We start from the raw sequence: 16805 nt of genomic DNA on the forward strand, positions 1-16805 counted from the left end.
TAAACGTTCCTTTCTGCCTGTATCGTCCTTTGCCTTGATAGTCAACAACAGCAGCTGCTGCTAAAATCTCCAGCGATTGATCCCTTATCATAAAGTCCGCTCCAAACGTCCCCCCTCTGAAAGGACGCACCGGCTCATGAAGTCTTAACAGCTGTTTCTCAGTTTCAGAATGTTGCAGATCCGTATATTTTGTTTCTGGTTAAAAAAATCCAAAAGAAAACCGGGCGATTGCTCTCCACCTCTGTTATGGAAAGGAAAACACAAATGAAAACATTATTTCAACATTTCACTCCAGCACAAAGACGACCTGCCCTGGGAAATGAGCACGGTATTTATTTTTTTCTAAAAAGGGGTGAGTAATGAATATTCCAAGTGCATTGTGGGCTTGATCGACATTCCTTTGTAAACTTGCTCCATATTTTCTGTAAAAGAAAAAAAAAAATCCTTAATGTTAGTCCCTGTGTCCATGCATCCTCTTTTGTTTAAGCCGCACAGCGTGTCGTCCGATGGTTGTTTGTTTGTATAATTAATGATTAATGATTTATTTGTAACTATGCCTCAGTCTCGGCTGTTTAACAATGTAACTCTTTCCATGACGTACTCACAAGGACAGTCAGGGAAAGTTTTTACTTGAGGATTGTTTCTTTTTTTTAAAATAAAGTTCTCTACTGCCTCTCAGAGGCTGAAATGCGAACAGGAAACAGATGTTCATTCCTTGAGGCACACTGTGGGTACCTGAACTACAAGACATTTAGGAAAATCTGGTATCTCCACAGGCATATTTCAGATGTTAGCGTTTCACCATTGCTGTGTATTTTGGACAGACACAGAACGCACAACATCACAAGAATAAAACACCTTTTATATCTGTTATAGAATAAGATAACTAGGCAGTAAAAGTGAGAAATTATATGGAGAAAAAGTACAACATGCACACAGATGGTAACAAAACCAGCAGATTTGTATATGTTTTATTTGCAAACTTTCTGTGAAGCAGACAAAATGAAAAAAAAAGCCACAAAAGCTGATAAAAAAAAACTACAACTCCCGAAATTCATTGCGACGCATAACAGGAAGTCGTGTTTCAAGGTTTTTTTTGTTCTGTTTTGTTTTTTAAATCAGTCTGACGAACAGTTATTGATATTTAAAAATATACTATTATATACAGTAAACTAACTAGCATATCAAATTATAAAGAGAGAAATAATAATAAAAATAATTGCCGCTCTATACGGATTGCTCGTCCATGCGTGTGTATGAACTCTGGGTAAATTTATAGTTATTCCACCGAAAAGTTGCTGCAGCACAGAAGCTGAAACCCTGTTGCGTGGAATTTTCGAAAAGCAGTAAGTATTTTTTTGTGTAGGTAAAATACTGTTTTGCGTTATTTATTATACGTGATACGCGAATTTGTTTGATGATTAGTTATTCCAAAAGACAAGCAAGAAATACATTAATCTAACACTATTTTTGGCAGTGCTTACGTTTTCTAAACGTACAATTTTAGAAATTGTAATATTAGATGCATAATAATAATATGCCGCAGTAGCAGTCAGTCAGGGCAGCTGATTCACAAGCGCAGGAGGGTAAAGAAGGTAATCTGTTTTTACTGGGTTTTAGATGTTTTGCACAGAAACCTGCCACTGCGTCACAGTGAAGACCACAGAATAGGGTCGCGATGTACTGAACACAATCCGAGGACAACTTTAGAGCAGGGGTCCCCAAACTGTTTTACCAAAGGGCCGTATACAAACTTGTAATTACCTTTCCCGACCGGCCCAGGAAAAAAATACTATAGTAAAACTGTAGTGCATTTACTATAGTTTTATCACAGTAACTTACCATTGTATTTTTGGAGGAACTATAGTTTTACCATTATAGTATTTACTATACTGTGCACTAGTAATTACAGTTTATACTACACCTTCAACTATAGTATTAACATACTACTGGGTTTAATATATTGAATGTTAACTGTCTTTACACACGAGTGTCCGGGACACGTGAAGCTGAGGTGCTCCCGTCCAGGTCTGTCTGTCCCTATGTCATCATCACCGTATCAGTTAGTGTTAACTGACATTCCCCCCCCCCCCCCCCCCCCCCACCAACCCCATTGAAATAATAATGTTCTGAAAGCATGTACATATTTGAATGATGTCAGATATGTAGTAAATGGTGTAATTCGATACATTTGATCATATATTCCAGATATTTAGTTCAGAGGTTGTTCTGTAGATCCCAGGTGAAATATTCCCCAAATTAGACCAAGGTATTGTACCCATACATTTCCACACACCCAACCCTTTGATTTTCCAGCTGTGTCTCCTAATCTGGTGGCATGATATATTTCCATGCTGGCTGCTATCACGTGCTGCTGTTTTTAATTTTGTAATTTTCCCAACATGTTGCATGTCCCGCCCCCAAGACTGCATTTTATTTTATGCAGTCCTGTGTGTATTTTCTTGCTAATTGTTGGTACTTATAATGCAAACTACCGTTAATGTTTTTTGGATGGTGTAGTATTTTTATATGTGGTGTACCTACTCCATAGTTTCCCCAAATCATCCTATAAACCTACAGTTGGATCATAAGTACCACAAGATTCTCTTTCTACACCCAGTGACCTCACTTAGCAAGGAAATACACATGACTTAAGAAAATAACGTGGGTTGTGAAAACTGTGTAGTAGTCCTTGTATAAAACGGGCTCTCTTTAATTTTGTATTATTATTTTTATTTTTTAATTACAGGACTAATAACAAAGTCATATTTGACATAATATAATATAGCATTATGTAAGTGTATTTCTTGACACTATGTAAGCAGTAGCTGGTCTTGAAGAGACTACTATATAAGCAGTTGTTTTTTCAGTAATATATAAATGAATAAATAAAAGTTGTGCCTTCAAGCAGTGCAATGGACGAACTCAGCCAGGCGCTCTCGGCCAGCTTCTCGGTCTCTCAGGAGCCCAACAGCACGTCAGCACCCCACCCTCGCCTTGCGCAGTACAAGTCCAAATACAGTGTGCTGGAGCAGAGCGAGCGACGCCGCAGGTTCCTGGAACTGCAGAAATCGTGAGTACTGTGCAATGTTTCTACAATATTGCTCTTAACATGCCACAGAGGTTTGCAAATTTGCCAGTATTGCTGGAAGGCGGGACCATCACAGCTGGATGCTTTCTAGAATCCCTATCTTTATATATATATATATATATATATATATATACTGTATGTATGTATGTACATTGCTGTGCAAAAGTCTTAGACATGTTGCATTTTCCTACTGACAGCAATATATATATATATGTCTACACATATATATATATACACTGCTGTGCAAAAGTCTTAGACATGTTGTATTTTTGTACTCTGATGCATTATGAGCATCAACAATTTACTCAAAGCCTCCACTAGTGTTTTCTACTATCATAACAACCTTGACTTGCATAAAGAAGGAAAAACATTGTGTGAAATAGCTCACATCACTCGATTTTTAAGGTGTGGTATCCAAAGCATAATAGTACAGAGAAACATCATCTGTAATTGACAAACCCAGGACTGGAAGACCCAAAAAGCTGTCTAACAAGGATGAGCAATACTTGAAGATAATATTCTTAAGGAGTAGAAAGAAGACAAGCGTTGAATTGACAACAGAACTGGCAGAAGGCACCGGTGTCGTTGTCCATCCATCAACAGTCCAAAGCTCCTTTGACCATTGTTTCATAGTCCAATTTCTGTGTTCTTGTGCATATTTTAGCCTTTTAGTCTTGTTCCCCTTTTTTAACAGAGGTATTCTTACTGCAACACATCCTTGTGCCTTCTGCCATCACACCTTGAAAATCAAGTGATGCGAGCTATTTCACTCAATGTTTTTGACTCCATATATAAATCTAGGTTTGCATGTTTATATAAGGACATTGTTTTTTGTTTTTTAGGAAAAGGCTGAATTATGTAAACCACGCAAGACGGCTGGCTGATGGTGACTGGACAGGAGCAGACAGCGATGAAGAGCAGGGGGAGGAAGTGGAGGCAGAGGAAGAGGGGATGGAGATTGGGGAGAAGAAAAAACTGCCAAAACACTATGCCAATCAGGTCAGTCTCAAAATACTTTCACCCACCCTGCCAATCTAATTAGAAATGTGCATGTGGGACAACTGAGGCTGCCACATTTAATTAAGCAACGCTGTGAGGGGCAAGTCAGCACTGTACCGCAGAGGTCATGTGACGTTTCTGGGGTATAGAGACCGAAACATTTTGTATTTACTGACCTGGATTCGCACCAGTTGCCTCTAAGTGCTAACTTAGGTTTGTGTAGCCTTTTGAGTTAATTTAGTGTTTGGTACACAACTGTGATTCCATAACCACTGTGGTCCATTAAACATTACCCAATTCACACATTGTTTTAACCTAAGGTCACATGAATGAGACCCCACACTTTAAACACTAACGCCACATGGAAAACTATTTTGTACTGTCTGTTGAGGAGAAGTAAGCAGTCAAAAAGTAAAACTCTTGTTCTATGTGTTGAAGCAAAACATACAGTATTGTAACTGGCAGGTCTTCAGGAAGCTTTTCATACTTGTAGAGATTGAGGTGAACTAGGGAATGCAATTTAAAGTGTATAGCATATATAGAAAATCAATGTTGGATTACCACCATGGCCAAGTTTGAATAAAACAGTGAACTGTTAGTCTTGCAGAATAATATTCCTGTTTAAACTGGCTATTAATAGATCTACAAGCATAATCCTTATTGGTGTGCCACTTTGTATCAACAATGTGTTACTACTGACGGCTGCTGTCTCCTCTCAGCTGATGCTGTCGGAGTGGTTGGTGGACATCCCCTCGGACCTGGCCACTGAGTGGCTAATGGTGGTCTGTCCTGTTGGGAAGAGGTCTCTTATCGTGGCTTCCAAGGTAAGGACCCATTCCAGTCTCTCCTCTCCTCGTCACTCTGGCTACCTGCTTGATCATTTCACTGTCACAGCTACTGTTCTCTGATTGTTAGTGGAGTTATTGAGATGTCTTTGTGATACTGCACCACTTTAACACCTGGTCATATCGATGAAACAGACCTCACTCTTTGAGATAGTATCTTCACATTTGTTATTCAGCTGTCTTCTATGGTTCTCTCACCTTTTTGTCTAATAAATATTAACCTTCTAATTTTGGCAAGATTTATTTTAACCTACAGTCCTATTTCATAAGCCATTAATGATATTTTTATATGTACTACTTTCACTTTACAACGACTACTTTTCACACAGTGGTGAGGGTATGGAATGGGTTACCGAGTCATGTTGGTGAGGCAGATTCACTTGGATCTTTTAAACTTGACAAAGTTCTAGATCAGTCAGCTACGAGGAAGCGGACAGGCTTAGATGGGCTGAATGGCCTCCTCTCGTTCATAAATGTGATTGATGAAACAGAACAATTCAACTGGAGATTTGTTTCACATCAATATCAATCTAAGAAATGATCATGAAACATTGTGTTAGTCCTGGAATAAAAAAAAAATATATGTGGAGGACAGGTCTGTCATAGGTATATACATATATCACATATATCGTGGTAATCTAGTTTCTTATCATCCTGGTGGCTCTAATTTTGTATTTACGACTTTCTTGGAAGGATAATGTCCTGGAAACTGTGCTCCACTGTAATTTTAAGGCTCTTCAATCTGAATGATATACAGCCCTTTCCACAATATACTGTCAGTTCACTGACTAGAAATGATAGCAGGAGAACTGTGTTCTTTTTGTTGTCATGATTTGATTTGATTTGATTTTTTTATAATTCTAGGGTTCGACTGCAGTCTATACGAAAAGTGGCTACTGTGTGAACCGCTTCCCTTCCCTGTTGCCAGGTGGAAACAGGCGCAACTCTGCCATAGGAAAAGGTACGTGTGTCCACAGGTCTGAGAAACACAAGGGTCTGCCTGGCTGTGAGTCGGGATTACTTTATATGTATGCTTATATACAAACACATTATAAAGACCTGACCACTACTCCGAACAGTAATTTAACTGCAAGCAAATTCTTGTTTTATACAGTTCCTAGTTTTATTCCTCTCAGAAAATGATCCTTTTGGTCTTGCTTCTAAATTAGGCCCAGAAAGTTGAAGTGCCTTTTTATTGTGAACTTTGTATTCTCGTCAGACTTTCTCAAAGTTTACAGATATTACATATTGATATAATCAGTATTATTTTAAATCTCTCGTTTGCAGTAGTGATCTGTATAAGTACAACATCCTAGAGTCAGAAAAGAGAGTTCATGAAAAAATAGAACAGAATTCATGAAAAGTTGTTCAAGTTGACAAAACTTCCTGCAGTGTTTACAGGAAATGCATTGCTTTCTTTTGCTGTATCCCGTGTTGTCCATATCACAGCAGTTTTCAGCATATTCCCAATAGTTTTGAATTTATTTTTAATTCGCACATCATAGGTAAATCAACGAGGGAATTATTTTCTTCAACTTTTACTTGGGAACATTCGCCAGGAGAAAGAGATTTATGTTTCATAACACCCCAGTGTATCTAGTTCATGATTTATGATGTGTGACAAAAAAAGCGTTAGCAGTGTGATTAAAAATATGGACAACACAGGACATAGGAAAGATAATGAAATTAGTTTCTTGTAAACTTTGCAGGGTGTTCTGTAACACTTTAATTCATGACCTTGATTCTCAGGAACGAAAGGTCACTGGCACAAAAAGTAGGTGTCTTAATAGTGCATGAAAAGGGTTATTATGTGCTTTGAGGAGCCACAGCGTGAAAGACACTATATAAATTGAAGTTATTTTGTTGAATGAAGTTTCCCCTGGCTGTGTCTTTAGATTACACCATCCTGGACTGTATCTTCAGTGAAGTGGACAGGACGTACTATGTCTTAGATGTCATGTGCTGGAGAGGACACCCTGTGTATGACTGCCAGGTATGGGCAATTCAAATCCCCTTGTGAATAGGGTTAGATACTTCTGATTGAGTAAGGCCTGGGGAGTGTGGTGGGCTTGATGGATGCCTGCAGTCCGGGGGTTGGGGGGTGCTCTGAGCTCAGGAATAATGTGAAAATAAAGTGCTGGTAAAATATTGGCACAGTTAATTGATGGGTAAAAAGATAAAAAGCATGGGATTTAAAATTAATTCTGAAGGTGTAGTAGTGGCAGATATCCAGCAGATGGGGTAAAAACAGAACTATATGAGAAAGATGTGTTTGTCATTTAACATGATCTCTGACTTCAGTCCCTGGTCTTCAGTGTGGACTGAAAACTTTCATGTACCAGTTTAAAAAAGAAAAGTATTGATTTCAGTTTATATATATATATATATATATATATACAGTGCCTTGTGAAAGTATTCGGCCCCCTTGAACTTTGCGACCTTTTGCCACATTTCAGGCTTCAAACATAAAGATATGAAACTGTAATTTTTTGTGAAGAATCAACAAGTGGAACACAATCATGAAGTGGAACGAAATTTATTGGATATTTCAAACTTTTTTAACAAATAAAAAACTGAAAAATTGGGCGTGCAAAATTATTCAGCCCCTTTACTTTCAGTGCAGCAAACTCTCTCCATAAGTTCAGTGAGGATCTCTGAATGATCCAATGTTGACCTAAATGACTAATGATGATAAATAGAATCCACCTGTGTGTAATCAAGTCTCCGTATAAATGCACCTGCACTGTGATAGTCTCAGAGGTCCGTTTAAAGCGCAGAGAGCATCATGAAGAACAAGGAACACACCAGGCAGGTCCGAGATACTGTTGTGGAGAAGTTTAAAGCCGGATTTGGATACAAAAAGATTTCCCAAGCTTTAAACATCCCAAGGAGCACTGTGCAAGCGATAATATTGAAATGGAAGGAGTATCAGACCACTGCAAATCTACCAAGACCTGGCCGTCCCTCTAAACTTTCAGCTCATACAAGGAGAAGACTGATCAGAGATGCAGCCAAGAGGCCCATGATCACTCTGGATGAACTGCAGAGATCTACAGCTGAGGTGGGAGACTCTGTCCATAGGACGACAATCAGTCGTATACTGCACAAATCTGGCCTTTATGGAAGAGTGGCAAGAAGAAAGCCATTTCTTAAAGATATCCATAAAAAGTGTCGTTTACAGTTTGCCACAAGCCACCTGGGAGACACACCAAACATGTGGAAGAAGGTGCTCTGGTCAGATGAAACCAAAATCGAACTTTTTGGCAACAATGCAAAACGTTATGTTTGGCGTAAAAGCAACACAGCTCATCACCTTGAACACACCATCCCCACTGTCAAACATGGTGGTGGCAGCATCATGGTTTGGGCCTGCTTTTCTTCAGCAGGGACAGGGAAGATGGTAAAAATTAATGGGAAGATGGATGGAGCCAAATACAGGACCATTCTGGAAGAAAACCTGATGGAGTCTGCAAAAGACCTGAGACTGGGACGGAGATTTGTCTTCCAACAAGACAATGATCCAAAACATAAAGCAAAATCTACAATGGAATGGTTCACAAATAAACATATCCAGGTGTTAGAATGGCCAAGTCAAAGTCCAGACCTGAATCCAATCGAGAATCTGTGGAAAGAACTGAAAACTGCTGTTCACAAATGCTCTCCATCCAACCTCACTGAACTCGAGCTGTTTTGCAAGGAGGAATGGGCAAAAATTTCAGTCTCTCGATGTGCAAAACTGATAGAGACATACCCCAAGCGACTTACAGCTGTAATCGCAGCAAAAGGTGGCGCTACAAAGTATTAACTTAAGGGGGCTGAATAATTTTGCACGCCCAATTTTTTAGTTTTTTATTTGTTAAAAAAGTTTGAAATATCCAATAAATTTCGTTCCACTTCATGATTGTGTCCCACTTGTTGTTGATTCTTCACAAAAAATTACAGTTTCATATCTTTATGTTTGAAGCCTGAAATGTGGCAAAAGGTCGCAAAGTTCAAGGGGGCCGAATACTTTCGCAAGGCACTGTGTATATATATATATATATATATATATATATATATATATATATATATATATATATACACACACAGAGCAAACATAACAGGATTTTAAGCAGGTGCAGTGAGGTGAAAAAAATAGTCCCTTTGCAAAGTGATCAGCTGCATTATAAAAAGTTGCTCAAGTGTAGCAGAGTGTCTAAGCACGTGCTAGGTTTTATAGATAGTCTTCAGTGTTTATTCTGGGCCCTCCTTAAATGTCATTTTTTTGTCCATTTCCCTCCAGACAGAGTTCCGATTCTATTGGCTGCACTCAAAAGTACAGGAGGAGGCTGTGAAGCTCGCAGAAATAACCAAGATCAATCCGGTAGGCATCCAATGTAGTGAACCTTCGTACTGCGTTAAGTTATAAGCCAGTGGATGTGACTGCTGTGGCTATGTGTGTGTGTTTTCCGTGCGTTCCATGTCACCTGTATAAACCCTATTGGCTCGTAGTGTGTATTGTATACCAGTGGACCTCTCGTCCTTTACGTCATGTGATGGGTCCAACACCATTTACATGGGGAGTGGGCACATCTTTATGGAAACTTATCATGGTCTTTTGGCAAAAGACAAGTTTATTGAGGGGATCATAATCTGGGGATGATTATACACATTTTCAGGTATATAATGCTGATGTAGGTTTAACCCTTTGCGGTCCTATGTCGGACCTGGTCCGACATTGCAATTTTCCCTTTCCGGTCCAATGTCGGACCCTGTCCTGTCCGACATCACCAAAAAGACGCAAAAAACAGGTCTCTAGTCGTTTTTTTCTTCGGAAAAAGCCGAGAAAACCATTCAATGGCTCAGTGAGATCTATAGGAGCCGAGAGAAGCCGAACAAAAAAAAAAAAAAAGGGGGGTGTATCTCATGAATACAGATAGCCCCGGCATCACATAGATAACACGGTCATAAACAAACAAGATAGCTGCTTCTGCATCCAGCGCTTAAAGAATATCACAGACATTTGCAGAGCTTTTTTTTAGATGTTATAGTAATAAAATAATGACTTGGATCGCATTATTGAGGAGTTTGGTGGTAAAACGAGTGATCAGGAGATGATTTATCGGTATGCACTACTATCAAGAGGTACGTGAAAAAAACAGCAAATGAGGGGTGGGGCGGGGCTGGAGATGAAGTACTGACTGTCCTGTTGATATGCAGTGCCTTTTAAACCTGTTTTACTGTGAAAAAATACTTTTAAACAACACGTCTAAAATAAACTGAGAGTGTGAAAATAAATTGAACCTGACGCGCCTGAGACGCGCTGAATAAATTGACCGCAAAGGGTTAATGGATCAACACAATATGATAATCCAGAATATCTTCAATATTGCATTTACAGTCCTGACAGGGAGATTGTATGATACTGACTAGCTAGTTTATTAGTCTGTGCCCATGTAATTGTTTTATCTGTGCAGTCAAGAGGTCATTTATATTGTAGATTTTCTTGCACATTAACAGTCATAGCTGTCTTTTTTAATTTAGTGAAAAGCACCATGTCCGTGTTCTTTCCATCAGTTTTATTTCACTTTCTTTGAAAGATGTTGCAATATCTCCAGGATAACTTGTATTGTTTGGGTAATAGCCCAGACTCAATGTGATTAACCAGGCAAAGTAACTTATGAATCTATGGCATTGTTCAAAGCTAACATCTAATGTATTTGACTGCATGGTCGTTGTCAGCTATGTCCATAGCCTGTCATGTGGCAGCTGCAATATTTATTTCCAGCAGTACATTTTCAATTGTGTACATATACAGTAACTTGGTAAAAATGTGTTGAATTTAACATCTGGGTATATTTGACCATTTACTCTTCATTGGTTTTTATTTGAAACTAGAATCACTGCTGATTGGATTTTGTATTGCATATACTTTTTTTTTGGGGGGGGGGGGGGATGTTGTAAAAATAAAAACAAGAAAAAGAAAAGCTTCCTTTTAAAGTAATTGCAGCTAGCAATCGTTCTCCATCATGCACATTGATATAGGTCTCAAATGTGCAGTTTTGAAAGAACTGCATGTTTTAGCAGACATGTATTTTCATTTTAAATCCTGATATCTAGTCATACTCTAGGTAAATAAATCTCTGTTTGTAAGCCATGTCTTTCACTTCACTGGCTTCTTACCTGTCAAAAACCAATCTGCTGCTTCCCCTATTGCGTGACGATGCTTTGACCTCGAAGACACTGCTGGGGTGGAATGACCAATGAAGTAAAGCAGTAACAGACTTCCAGGCAAGGCAGGCAAACTGGGATTGTCTGTAGCACCAGGTGTCTGTTTTAAAATAAAAGTACATTGTTTGCTAGAAGATTTATGGAATGCTTTTCTTAGCTACAATTAATGTTTTTTTTTTTTGTTTTTTTTTATATTGTTTTTGTTTCTGTACACAGTTCCGGTTTGTTAGCCTGCAAAGCGTCCCATGCTCGTCTGAGTCCATCTGTCAGGCCCTTGCTGCGGAGTACAGCTTCCAGGTGAGGCTGCTTTTCATTGGGGGGGGAGTGGAATTCACCTTGTAGAGTGATTTCAGTGTCTTCATTGTTGTATGAAGTGTATACTGCTCCCTTACCTTTATATGTCTATATATATAAATGTCTGTATAGAAGTAAGAGCCAGCGCCATCTAGTGATCTCCAACTTTGGATCACGTTTCCTTTGTTTTGCTGGCACTACAGTGCTGTGCACTAGGTGCTGCTGGTGCTTACTGTTCTCAAGATGCTTTGATCCAGTCTACATTACATACATCTATAACAGACACCTAGAACTAAAGAGGAGCTGATGAATGAACAGCATAGTCTTGAGTAATAAAGAAAAAGCTAAGAATGGTTTCAAACGTCACAGAAGATTAGGGGACAGAAATCTGAAGCTTTTTGCTCTATTATGTAACGTTTGCTTGGAAAATCATCGTCGTTGTCTGATTTGCAGTTACCAGATTGCAGATTAAAAATATACAACCAATACCATATAATAAGAATTATTTGTTTCCCAACTGATTTTTATATTTGCTGAAGCAAATGTCTTAAGTAATATAGTGGTGGATTTCTTTTATTGTTATTTTTTTCAATTTAATTTCTATTGTGAATAGGGTAATCTAGAAGGGCCACAGGGGAATTGTGACAATGTGGAGCTGTAGCAGGGCTAGTGCCTTGCACATAAGGAGGGGGCTTCTGTGATTGTATATTGTAAATAAGAGTGTATAAATAAGAACAGGATTGATTTTAATGGGGAACCTGACACTGTGCAGCAGCCTGCCTGCTGTGTTGCGGGAGGGAGCAGCGTGTGTGTGTGTGTGAGTGTGTGCGGTTACCAGCTGTGAGCTCCTAATCAGCAGGGGGGTGTGGTGCAGCAGATATAGGGTCCCGATTATACAGATCATGGCTGCTGTAAGCTATAGGGGTCAGAGCGCTGCTGCTGCTGTGGAAGCATCGGCCCGTCTGTGCTGCTGAACGACTGGGTTCAGGAAATGAAGCGACCACCTCTAATGCCGCTCGTGTGTATACTCCAAGGTCGGGAGGTGGTCAGGGGGTTTGTTCCGGGAGAAGGAAGCTGCAACGCACCAGCGGTCGTGTATATATTCCGAGGTTGGAGTTGGGTGAACTGCCCGAGGGTCAGGGAGTTAGTTACGGGATAGTAGATCCCACCCAGTATAGCAGACGGGTGTGGAAGTGTGACCTCCATTTGTAGCAGAGTAGCGCGAGCTGTCTTCACGGCACCTTCTGTTTGATAGGTAAATAAACCTGCGCTCCTGCGGGGGGCGTGTCAATCCCAACCTTCTAGTCTCTGTCTCCTGTCAATCAAGCAGCGAACACGCATCCACGTCATCCAATGACTCATCCTTCATCACGTGCAGCGAGTCCCCTCTTACAGGAGCACATTACTGTGTGTGGCACCGCTCGCTCCTGAAATTCATGCTAATACGTTTTCTCCTTTAGTTTTGTCCCCAAGTGTCTTTATAGATAACCTGTACATGTGGTGGCAATTGATCATGGTAACCTACTTTTTCATGTTGCTATAGCTGGTAATATGGTGATTGTATCCTTGACAAGGCAGTATGAAAGCTAGCAATATTCCTTTTTGTAAAGTGTGTCTCTTCAAATAAATCGAATGAGAAGTAAATGAACAATTGTAGTTGCTGCCCAAACTGATCGGTGATTTGTGATCTCTCCAGGTGGACGGCCTCTTGTTCTATCACAGACAGACGCACTACACCCCCGGCAGCACCCCTCTGGTGGGCTGGCTGAAATCCTATATGGTGCCAGACATTCTGGGCCTGAAGGTGCCGGCTGGGCCGCTGACGGCTAAACCGGACTACGCAGGACAGCAGCTGCAGCAGATCCTGGTGTACAAAAAGGGGCCGCGCTCGGGGGAGGTGAGGCCGGGAGCAGAGAACGGAAGTTACGAGCTGGAGCACCTGTCCACTCCGCAGCAGCCAGGGGAGAAGACTGACACTCCGGGCAAAATGGACACAACCCATTCTAATACCTAAATCCAGTTTACCTTCTTGTCATTATCTTTTCAAGGGTGGCGATTTACAGAATTGTCACTTATAACATACTGTGTAACAGTTACTGCTTTCAGCTTGCAAGCACTGTGAAGCTGCTTTTTCAAAGTACTTTGCTTTTTTCTTCGTGTCTGTTTTAAAGGATTAAATGATGCCCATTTTATGACCGTTCCAACAGGGCTAGAACAGATTGAAGATCTACTTGTTTTAACATCGAGCAGTGTGTGCAGTTATTTTGCTACCTGTTCAATTACTGGCAACATTACCATTTCAGATCAGATATTGAGTGAACTGAGGTGCAATGAAGTACTGTTTTGGAAAATTGGGTCAAGAGGCACAGTAGTGGTATGAACCTGTGGTTAAATCTCCCTCTTGCAGCATGCAAATAAGAAGGAAACTGAGTTTGCAGAATTCATGTGTTCACTTGTAGGCCAAATATCAGATTTTGTCGATCCTGATATGGTTTTTAGAATTGCATTTATATAACTGTTAAAAGGACGGGAAAGAAACAGTAGAAAGTTACAAGAACACACAGGATAGAACTTTACTTACTGAGCTCTAGTCGACAACACAGCAATACATCTAAGTCATGTCTCTGCCATGCACATCATTTTAAGGAGATTGTAAATTATGTAGTAATGTAAGCTGTTTGTCTGTACCTAAAAATCACAAATAAAATATGCACAGTTTTTTTCTTAGTGGTGCACTGATTCTTTGCTTTTATTGATGGATGACGTGAGGTGCAGTATCTAATCAATTTAGAATATCCTTGTATCCCCTTACCACATAATTCCCCACAACAGCTCAGAAGAACTGAAGGGCAGCGGGTGTCCCCTGATCTCACCACCAAGCCAACTGCCTCTCTACACCCAGGAGTACAAGAACGGATGACGCCCAGCTCCTGGCCACTGGAGGACAAAGGCAAGCCCTGCAGGTGTCCGCCTGAGCTCACCAGGCACCTGGCCGAAGCAGGCCGATAGGGTCAGCTGGAGCGGCAGGCCATACTGACTGTATTACCCTGCACACCACATGCCATGCCTTTATCAAGTGAGTCTGGGACCCTTCAATATTTGATTCTGAAGTAAATGTTTGAAGAAACAAAATAGACAGTAAGTTGGCTTGTGCTTTCATCAGTGTCTTCCTGTTCTAAACAAGCGAATGTCTTGTCTGCAGTCGCCACTAAATTCCCTTATTTTTGTTCCATTCAGTTTTTTCTTTTTTCTTTTTTTTTTTTTTTTACAGCAGGCCTATTGACCCTGTATATTTTCCATATTAGTCACCGGTTTAACTGTCTGTAAACTGCACTGCGAAAAGCTGTCATCTTGTGCATTTTGCACTTAGCTGGACTGAGCAGCATCAAATTACGTTTGCAGAAAATAAACTGCACCAGCAAAAGCATTGCAAAGTCATGTTTTTAATATTGAGGATTGTGACCTGTGCTACGACTAAACCTCTCCTTTGTGAACTACACTCAACAAAATTCTCAGGCATGGACAGGAAATCTTTAGCTAAGTGATTTGAGTAAGATGATCGTTTGATAATATTGCCAAGGTGGCAATCGTGCAGGAAATGATGCTGTTCCGCCTTTTATCAGGTGCATAAGTGATGAAGACACTGTTAATTGCTGTCTGAAGGAAAGCCAGTTTAAAGTAATAGACATTAGAACAGACTGTATTTCAATCAAGCAGGGATTGGACAAAAATTAGAAAACCAACAAAGGTTAATTATCTGTATTCCTGTATTATATCCTAGTCCTGTATCTTGGCTTTCTGTCTTGAATTTTGTGGAAGCAGTTACAATTTGTCAAAAGCCTCCATACAATTATGTACAATTGAGTCTGCTTGAGCCCAGGGCTGAATGGCAGAGTGTTCAGGATGAACTTTTACACATGTGCAAGCTTCCCCATTGACAATTGCATTGTGATGCAGTAGCTGAGTTAATTGCTGCAAACAAGATGTGATTGGTTATGCAAGAATTGTAAACCAAGTAACATGAACAATACGTAGGTGACAGAATTATTTAATTTTGTACACCCTATTTATTCAACACAATATTTGAGTAAATGCAATCAAAATGACTTTGGACATTTGGACCATCGAAGGTAAATGGGCAGTAAAAACTAAAATAATTGAAAGGATTCTGCAGCAGTTTATTTTCAAAACTGATCTAAATTGAATACCATATATCCAGTAGGTTATCTACATCAAATCTGGCTTCCCAAAACCATGACTGCTTTTAATGTATCTTTTTGATGGAAAGAGCTGCACATCAGAACAAGAAAAGCTGCTCCTCTGATCCCACCAAAAGATTGAATCTTTTGTGAAAAACATTGGACGGTACAAATTGTAACGCTTCCACACTGCTTGCAGCAAGAGCTTGCTGAGAAATGATTACGCATACATTGTTCTCAAAGGAAAACCTTTTTTCTATTACATTTAAGTAGCTGTTTTGACAGCATCAACTTCAGTGAAATTATAGAAAATGGCAGATTCCTAGGCATTGGGGAATTGTCTTTATTTTACTGAAGGACAGCACTAATTTGATGCGAGTCTGCAAGATGTTTAAATTGTTCAGAATAATTACCTTTTCTAAATCTTCCAGGGAAGCGAGGGTGGAAACCTGATACAGTGATTCCAGAGTGGTGCATGGATTCATTGCTTTTAAGACTATCAAGTCTTGGATACAGCCCTGCCTATCAGACCTCTGTCAAAGCCTTTCAGATTGGGTCCCAGAGTGGCTCAGCTGCTAAAGGCATGGCCACATGGTGCGCAGTGCGAGTGGTACAGTCAAAGGAGCGCAGGTTCGCATCCTGGCTGTGAAACATTGCGTTTCTCATGGGGATTCCACAGGGAGCATTGCATTCTCTCTGGCATTCCCGCAGGATGCAAAATCATCATTTTAAATTAAAGTTTTAAAAACATTATAAATAATTTTAAAAAAAAATACAAAACTTTCAGATCTACTGTATTGCCCATGATGACTGAAACTGACTCAACAGGGAGATGCAGCTTTTATAAATCACAGAATATATGTCTGTGGTATTTACATGTGTTTTGATGGAGTTTTTGTGAAGCCCTGTATATAATCGTGAACCTCCGATGAAAAATAAAAATGCCTGAAGGTTTCACAACAATAAAGAACTTGTAGAGAACTAAAAATATATTTGACAGGAAGCCAAAAGAATCTTGCGGCCAGTGTCTGTTTCTTGGTATTACTCACCATGGGGTTTGAAGAACTGTGTGTCAAAACCCAATCATTACATAGCAAACCACACAATGCACATTTCTACAGCATACCCTGAACCAGGACTGGGCCTGGGTTCCTGGAATACAAGCAG

General features: G+C 39.9%; 1 protein-coding gene across 4 annotated transcripts; it reads left to right on the forward strand.

The window, feature by feature from the left end:
- The first annotated feature begins 1 nt into the window (after nt 1).
- On the forward strand, nt 2-14166 carry LOC117427889 (snurportin-1-like). 4 transcript variants are annotated; one of them, XM_058994922.1, is made up of 9 exons: nt 2-352; nt 2909-3073; nt 3934-4090; nt 4810-4914; nt 5800-5896; nt 6831-6928; nt 9218-9298; nt 11362-11442; nt 13136-14166. In XM_058994922.1, exons 2-9 carry the CDS (start codon nt 2916-2918, stop codon nt 13451-13453), a joined length of 1095 nt encoding a protein of 364 aa, XP_058850905.1. In that variant the 5' UTR covers nt 2-352; nt 2909-2915; the 3' UTR covers nt 13454-14166. The 4 variants fall into 4 exon arrangements, with proteins under 4 accessions (XP_058850905.1, XP_058850906.1, XP_058850903.1 ...); XM_058994923.1 differs by having other exon boundaries at nt 2912-3073; XM_058994920.1 differs by lacking the exon at nt 2-352 and adding an exon at nt 1060-1346.
- Nucleotides 14167-16805: the final 2639 nt, after the last annotated feature.

Source organism: Acipenser ruthenus, chromosome 21 (genome assembly GCF_902713425.1).
Source record: "Acipenser ruthenus chromosome 21, fAciRut3.2 maternal haplotype, whole genome shotgun sequence".
In the NCBI taxonomy this organism is placed as follows: Eukaryota; Metazoa; Chordata; class Actinopteri; order Acipenseriformes; family Acipenseridae; genus Acipenser; species Acipenser ruthenus.